This window comes from Mucor velutinosus, assembly GCF_035048745.1.
Source record: "Mucor velutinosus strain NIH1002 chromosome Unknown tig00000041, whole genome shotgun sequence".
NCBI classification, from domain to species: domain Eukaryota; kingdom Fungi; phylum Mucoromycota; class Mucoromycetes; order Mucorales; family Mucoraceae; genus Mucor; species Mucor velutinosus.
In genome coordinates, this window is record NW_027041905.1 from 2,511,160 (window position 1) to 2,519,620 (window position 8,461).

The 8,461-nt window shown below is 40.1% G+C and overlaps 3 protein-coding genes across 3 annotated transcripts; 1 reads left to right on the plus strand and 2 right to left on the minus strand.

Annotated features, from left to right (window-relative positions):
• Positions 1–63: 63 nt before the first annotated feature.
• On the minus strand, positions 64–2,243 carry ATC70_001013 (uncharacterized protein; the record flags this gene model as incomplete). Its single annotated transcript, XM_064820418.1, has 5 exons — positions 64–424; positions 482–684; positions 743–1,288; positions 1,356–1,821; positions 1,894–2,243. The coding sequence occupies 5 exons, from the start codon at positions 2,241–2,243 to the stop codon at positions 64–66; spliced, it is 1,926 nt and encodes a 641-aa protein (XP_064684338.1).
• A 2,022-nt stretch (positions 2,244–4,265) lies between these two features.
• On the minus strand, positions 4,266–5,633 carry ATC70_001014 (uncharacterized protein; the record flags this gene model as incomplete). The annotated part of the gene is made up of 5 exons (XM_064820419.1): positions 4,266–4,435; positions 4,503–4,547; positions 4,625–5,073; positions 5,129–5,202; positions 5,262–5,633. 5 exons carry the CDS (start codon positions 5,631–5,633, stop codon positions 4,266–4,268), a joined length of 1,110 nt encoding a protein of 369 aa, XP_064684339.1.
• A 258-nt stretch (positions 5,634–5,891) lies between these two features.
• On the plus strand, positions 5,892–7,652 carry ATC70_001015 (uncharacterized protein; the record flags this gene model as incomplete). The annotated part of the gene is made up of 9 exons (XM_064820420.1): positions 5,892–6,129; positions 6,184–6,337; positions 6,400–6,467; positions 6,521–6,660; positions 6,722–6,808; positions 6,868–7,006; positions 7,061–7,396; positions 7,451–7,491; positions 7,551–7,652. 9 exons carry the CDS (start codon positions 5,892–5,894, stop codon positions 7,650–7,652), a joined length of 1,305 nt encoding a protein of 434 aa, XP_064684340.1.
• Positions 7,653–8,461: the final 809 nt, after the last annotated feature.

Consider the following 8,461-nt stretch of genomic DNA (forward strand, 5'->3'; position numbering starts at 1 on the left):
ATTAAAAAATTGCATGCTTTTTATGTTTCATTTTTTTTTTTTTTTTTTTTTTTTTTTTTTTTTTTACATGGTATGGCCTAATACTACAAGTGCGTACATATAAAGTGGTATAATGATATTATCATTTTGAGTGGAAAATGCTTCCAGCAAGGCTGTGAGTGTAATCACAACTGAGTAATTCAGCCATTCACCTCGGCCAGCCAAAGCAACATAGCGAGAAGCTCCATCTATGCCGACCAAGGCAGAGCTATACACAATAACCCAGGAGCTGAAAAGGACTGCAATGATAAATGCAGCGGTGCCCTCCACTGTCTTTTTGGTGCCTGGCCATCGATAGTGACCAAATCGTTTACCGATGATGGATGCAGCGGCATCACCAAATCCCAATGACAAAACGCCTGATAAACTGGCTAATACATTGGAGCTACAAGCAGAGAAGAATGAGCATTGCTGGATCATACACACACCATCGCACGTTTACCTTCCAAGCCAAACAGGACTTGCACAACCTAACAGCAAGTAGATATGACTCAAAATGACAGGGCCCAAATCACGATTATCGATAAATTCTGTTAAAAACACATGTAGACTCTTTCCCCAGGGCCACACAGCAAAATAGCGCAAATATTCCAGGTAGATAAAACCAGATAATGCAACACCGAAGGCCAGTTGCAAGAATGATTTCTGTGTTCACATCAAAAACATTAGCAAAATGAAAGTGGAGGTACATACAAATTGTTACCTCAAACAAGACGCCAGGTACAAACATAATGACAGCCAAGGCATGGAACAATTTTCTCTTCTTGTTCAAAGCACTGGTCAGCGCCTTTCCCTCCACATTGCTTGAATACAAATCACCATTGTTGGGAGACTGAGGCACAAAATCCAACACGAGCACCCAGATCACCACAGTCGTAATGACCGTCAGAGACCAGTACAAGCAGAGAAACATGCGCGAAGGAGACATGTACAAAAAATCAAGTGTCCACATGAATGGATTCTCGCCAGTAACAGATTTGCAAATAGGAGCAATCACAAACAAGACAATCGTGGCTGTCAAGACATAGAAAGCTATCGCCACCAGCATCTTTTTGTTCTGAAAGATGGACTGATTGTGAGATGGCAAAGAGCGCCAGTACGGCTGCTGAGCCAAACGACGCGAGTAGCGCAAAAGAGGGTATGTCACGACACCGATAAAGATCATGCCGACGACCAGCGCATGAATCAACACCATGCTGGTTGAAATGTCACTGTAATGCAAGTAGATGGGTGTTGTATCAGGGTAATACTATGTAGGTTCTGTTAATACACGAATGATAACACACATCCCCCACCCGCCCAAACACACAACTTACAGCCGAGCAAATATACTCTGATGCACCATAAACAACCACAGCAGCAGCCTGAGAGATTACACACATTTCACCTAATGTAAAGCATTTCTTCAAGGTGACAACACATATATACAAGAACCATTGAAACATGGTAACAGACAGCACTGTCATGGCCACGGGTGTTTCTGTCAGCATTGGTGCCAATGGTGTGAATTGAGTCAAAAGCGTGGTACACAGTGCAGATACGCAGATACTCGACACAAACAACCCTCTCTTGGAAATCACTCGTTTGACAGGATGCGAATAGTCGTTTGTCAATACCAGCAACAGTAAAATAACGCTCATGAATAGCACTAATTCCATGCGCACTTGCAGGTAAGCTATTTGAAACCGATCAGCGTTCTTGCTGGTTGCATCCACAAGCTTTGTAGCTGCTACCATAGGCAATAAAAGGACACCGCATAATAAGCCATCATCCGCATTGGCTCTGGGTTATTAAAACTTGTGTTAGCTATACACGTCGCACAGACCCCCATCCCCCCTTCATACACCTTATTACCTAAATGATGTTTTGCTCGCACCGAAAATGCGGTTGATGGATTCAGGAAACTCGTGCGATCCTTTACTGTTAGTGGGAAGGCCGGAAGAAGACGATCTTTGAAAGACATCACCATCTGATTTCTTGCTCTGTTGATGCGCATCATGGATATCCAATTGTTCATCAGACGAAGTAGTTGAATCCTCATTCTTACTCTTTTGTTTCGACGAGAACCGCACCCACAAAATACCCAACAAAATACTCACCATCCAACCTGAAATGACTCGATTATCAAATGCACCTGTTCTAAACAGTTGATAGAACACCCATACAAAGGAAATGATCCACAAGATGGATTCCAGTGGTGCCATCTTGATCTTTTCATGGAATAGTTTGCGACTCTTTTCAATAGGGTCCAATATCGCAGTGCTATTACTGTGGTTGTGGGCTGGTATTTGATGGCTGCTTCGCTTGCGTCGAATCACTTCATAAATTTGATCTTCTTCCACAGACGAAGAGGAGGCAAACCCTTCATCGGCATCTCCTTCTTCTTGATGTGGTTGTTGAAGCGGACTAGACGCCAAAGGAGACGAGTCCTTTAGATTGCAATGCTCGTAGTGTGCTGAATTAGACAGTTTAAATGATGTACAGTGCTATAAGCCAGTAATGCGAGGTGATGTACTGACGAACAGGGCAAATTGGGTCGAAGAGAAAAAAAGAAATGAAGAAAAAGAAACAGCAAAAAAATAGAATAGTTTCAAAGCCAGTGATATACATTATTCGATGAGATTATTTCACATGCAACATTCTAAAATGTTGTGGTGCAGAAAGCCTCGGGATAGTGCACATTACATAAAAACTTAATTTTAATCAAGGCTTTGATCCAGCAATCTACCATTAGCCATCTAATCTCGTTATGGCTTAGCGGTAGCCTGCTCTATTGCAAAGTTCCATCATTAATGAATACGATAGATTTGATGTTGGCCATCACATTTTGATATTAAAGCGAGATTGCACATTTGGCTCTATTTCGTTGCTCTATGCGACGTGCAGTGCAGTCATTATTGTTAGGAATATAATGAAAAGTAAATTTCTCTATACATCAGTAGGCTCACATTCGAAGTCTGGAATATCGAATTACGCAAACGCCAATTTAGCATTTCGCATAAAGGTTCGCATCTCAGACGGGCATTTTACAGCGACCAAACCTATCATGTTCTTAAAATAATCACTAATTGAAGCAGAACAAAAAAAAAAAACAGGGTTAAATGACACTATATTCTAGTGCATGATCCTTTTCTCTAAGCATTTAGAAGCGTCAGCTACCTTGATAATGAGAACGGCATTGATATTGCCAGCCAAAATTTTATTTAATCTCCGATTGACATTCTATCGCGATTCGTCCACTTTCGAACATTTTGAGCACGATTCGACTTATTTTGCAAAAAAGGACTATGTAAACTGTGATGATCGACCAGTGCTTCTTAATGCTTTTTAGAAGTACTTTTTAAGGCGCATCCAACGATGTTAATAAACTTAGATGTTTTGAACAGGTCTATTGAGCAATACGCAAAAATATGAAATCTTGTTTTCGGCGAAAATGTTGAAATATTACATATGAAAGTCTCGCAAAAGTAACTTTAGGGGTTGCTTAGGATCGAGAGAAACATTCTGATATAATATATGTCATAGTAAAAGTATGCATTTTTGGGGTCAAACACGCGATCGTTTGATTTTTGGTGAAAATCAGAGGTATCCCTCATGGTGTTTGGTGGATTTTCGACGATCTCAAAAAAGTTGAGCAAAGGTGTCAGGAAGCACCTACTAGTCGAAAGCAATTGTTTGGTGTTATTCTGGAGGTCCAAATCGGCCTCTAGCATGAGAAATCACGGCTCAAATGCATCAAAATTTCGCTTTGTTTGACGTAATTTAGAGTACTTTAAGGCAATGCGAGTATGCTGTCTGCTACTACATGAGCCGTCTCCAATGATACAGACGTGGTGCATCGTAGAAGAGCCAAATCCCCAATTATAGATAGCCCCATATAGCAGTGGAGCGTTAAATAGTCTACCCTAGTAAACTATTCGATAGTGTATTGAGATGGACGAGTGTAATCAACAGTGTTGAATGCCACCACTTGAGTTAGTTCTCACAAAAGTTGTAAGATTTCTTCGATTAAGGCAGAATTAGTCTATTTCAACAGCACAAAACGCTTCTTGTCACCACATGATGACCAGTAGGTAACAAACACCGAGAAAAAAAAAAGATATCATACAAGATGCATATGAACAACATATCTGAACCCCATCGTTTTTGCAACATGAATATCAAATAAAAAATGATAATTTATGTACACATGGAATAATAACTTATAAATGCCAGACAAGTTAGACCTAGCTAACAATGCGCAAATCTTGCTTTCGATCCTTTGCATACACATCCTTGTACTTGTTGTAAATGGATTCCAACTCTTGAATATACAATGCTTGTGTTTCCAACAACTGTTCCTGTGTAGGCTCCGTTTGACCTGGTTTCAATTTAGGTACTGGAATAGGCTTTCCAACTAGAACACAAAATTTTCATATGACAGTTAGTGTAACTCCAATGCTACATTTCAAAAGCGCACTTACCAACAGTAACGATGGGATGTCTGTAAGGGATCAAACCGACATTATCTAAGCAGATATACACATAACATGTCATTCATTACACTTGACAATTACGCAGCCCCATTCCCCACTAATAGACTTACAGTTGAAAATACCACGCGCATGAAATAATGGCATAGTGAATCCAAGCGCTTGTTGCATCTTTTTCTGTGCCTTCCAAAGCCAACTGCCTGTTGAATTATCGACTTGTTCATACAACTCATTCTCACCAAATGAAAACACGGGCACTAAGTCAGCTCCATGTCGAATCGCAATACGGATGAAACCCAATCTCTTTTTTAATACGAGATCAGCGATGCCTGGACGAGCACTTAGTGATTCAGATGCGCCTCCAATGACAATGACAATTGAGCGGCCAGGACCAGACGATAGAATCTTTTCACAAGAGTGGCGTGAAACAGATGCAATGCCCAACGCAAGAATGATGTCGCGATAGATGGGAAACTTGAAGTTGGTTGTCAAAGTCAGTAGGGAGGGAATGATGCCAGGGAAGAGTTGAGAGAAGCCTGTAGCTTCTGTAGCAAAACTAGCACTGCAAAGGCCAATGTGAGCATCAAGTTGCTATACTATGGGATCATGGCACTTACAAACTACTGATACTGATGATGCCGTGTGGATGCGACCCAAAGACATAGTTCTTTTTGGGATCAAGGTCTTGCTCCTAATAGCATTTGAGCGATTGGCATTTGGAGAGTATCTTTCAGATACAGGCAAACTTACCTTGACCAACTTGGCAGGAAAATAACCAGCATAGTAATTCCAGATAGGCAAGCGACGGAACCATTCTGAGCGACGACCACCATTTTCTGCCGATTGATCGCGATAAAGATAAATAATGTAAGCGATATGCAAAGGCCATAAGAACGGAAGAAACAGAGAGCAGCAAAAGAGAGTAAGGCAGTTGCCCAAGAGAAAGATCCACATCAAGACAACAGCCATTTGAATTCTTCTTTCAAACGGGATACCTGTCAAAGGAGCCCAATGCACCTCGGGCACATTGGGAATCACTTCAGATACCTTTTTGATATCTGGCAAAACAATCCTTCTATCCGATTTTGTATCTGTGTTTTCCTTGTTGACCGATTTTTTCATTTTTCTTTGTATATAAATATGATATGTAAAGAGAAAAGGAAGAAATGTAGATAGCAGATTAGCATTTTATACGTTTTTTTTTTACGTGGAGCTTTAACAATAAGTTTTTCACATGACAATGATGCTGTTGCAACAGATGGAGTGATACTGTAACGCTTTTCTTCTGTAACACTTGCTTGGATACACACACTCTTGTATTCAAAAGGGGCGTGATAGTAATAAAAAAAAAAATCCCCTTTCCTTTTCTCTCTCTATTCAATGTTTGCCCTCATAGCAGCATTTGCTGCGACTAGCTACATATTCTCTGTGCTGTTTTACTCTTTCTTCATCGTATGTGCATTTGACAAGCCTATCATTCGACAGTTGTTTGCACATTCGCTTAGAAATTACCTATTCATTATCGAAGTTACTTCCTCCATGGTAACTGAATTCTCGCTACAAATCATTTTTATCAATTTGGTGTGGATAAAGATTGTAGGATTCTTGGGCGGATTCAGTAAGGATATATGCCATTGAGCGAGGCATAGTATACTTAACCATCGTCTCATAGATTACACTTTGGCTTGGTTGTTCTATTTCGCTGATATCCTCAACTTTGGCGGCCTGGCTATTCTGTTCTTTGAAATGTTAAAGGATAAAAGTGTCGCAGATGAAGCGATTCAATCCTTGGACAACAACAGTAAGCCTATGGCGAGTATCATCCGGTAAGACTTGCTTTCATTGGGTGTTGTTTCGTCTAATGTACCCCTTTTTTCAACACTCGTAGCTTGGAGGATCTAAAGAAATTGATCAATCCCGTCTGGACACCCGCTAACATCAAGGTTCACTCCAATAGTAAGTCTTGATCAAACTTGTGGAGATATGGAAAACTAACAACATTGTATTAGTTACTTACGCAACCAACGAGGAAATCAGAGAGGCATTGGACACAACCAACCAAGACTTTGACCAGCCACGAAAGATGATGCTGGATATCTTTTCTCAAGAGTCACCATCTGTTAATGGCGCTGGATTAAGACCTGTTTTGGTACATTGATGTTTATGTAAACCAGACAAATCATCCTCTTAATTAACCTATTCACTTTAAGGTTCATATTCATGGCGGAGCATGGAGAATGGGTTCAAAGGATACATTCTATCCATTCCAGAAAGTGATGATTGCAGAGAACAATTGGGTAAAGTTGGAGGCATCGAGACAATGGGATTGGAAGCATATTGATGGATTGGCGTCTAGATTACTGTAAACATAGGATACCGTTTAGCTCCCAAGAATGCTTATCCTATTCATTTGATGGATGTAAAACGTGCTATCCGTTGGTTAAAGCAGAATATTGCTTCGTTTGGTGGTGATCCCAATTTCATTGTATTGTCAGGTAAGGCAAACTAGCAACTCTCTTGATATAAACAGTACTCACACCCATATACAGGGGATTCTGCTGGTGCTCATTTAGCTTCCATGGCATCCATGACAGTCAACAATCCTCAGTTCCAACCTGGATTCGAGGATGTCGATACCTCTGTCCATGGCGTTGTGTGTCTCAGTGGCGCATTGGATCAGATCAATGAACCTCACAATGCTGTGTTCTTTTGCAAGAAAGTAGCCAATATGGACAAAGTAGACATGGACTTTTTAAATCAACATTCACCTTTGGCGTTGGTACCTAAAACAAAGAATCCAGTGCCATTCTTGTTGGTTGCTGGTGAAAGAGATAGTTTGACTGAAAGCAAAATATCCAAGGCAATGAAGGTTGCTTTTGACAAAGGTATGTACAATGCCATTGGAATGGCAATGGTATTGACAGTTTTGATTCTAATAGCCACTGCTCCCAATTCCACATGTACACTTGTTTTATTGCCTGTAAGTTTGCTTCACTCAATATACGTTTACTGCATCAAACTAACATGGCTTAATTTCAGGCTGGTCACCATGTAAGCTACATTAGTTGGTCCCCTCGTTCCCTGTATGTGTCTCGTGTCATTCAAACATGGTGTACTCAGTTGTACAATAAGAATAAATAGCTAAATTGTATTTCATCCAACTCGTTGAGAACCTGTTGTTATGTCATTGAGATCTATGCATTCATCCACTTGCACATATTACACATGTAGTCCTAAAGGAGCTCTGATGATATCCACTGAGCAGCAGGTCAGACTGAATATCATCATATTATACTAAATGTTCAGTCCTTAGACACTGTTACAACCATAATAATATGAAAACTGAGTTTCCAGGCATCTGTCAGACCTGGCTCATATATGATTAATAATTTTACAATCAATCAACAAAATCCACTTTTATTTTTATCGTCTTTCCTCTGCTCAATGCTGTCAACGTTTTTTTTTCAAACGACGACCCGAAGCCTCATAGATTTCACTACTTACTGCAGACATGTTATGCAGCCCATGAATCGTCAATGTCCAGATTAACGTTATTACATATAGAATGCACGAAAATAGCATGATACACGATAGTGTTATGACTTGGCACCTACTTTCCATACGCTTTAAAAACATCTATCACTGTATTGCCTTACGAAAAGGGCATTGGGTTTGCCAGCCAGCCCCATCAACCAAAATTAATTCAAACCCAAAACCATAGTCTGCTCCCAGATTGGCCAATTTTAGAAAATTTTCGACTCGATTTGACTATTTTTGCAGATTCGACTATACAGAATATGATGATCACCCCATACCTCCTTAAGCTTCCTTGGAGCACTTTTCAAGGCGCTTTCAATGGTACCAAGTAATATAGATGTTTTAAATAAACTTATTGAGTAATTTACGAAAATATGAAAAGATGTTTCTGGCCAAAATGTTGAAATTTTACA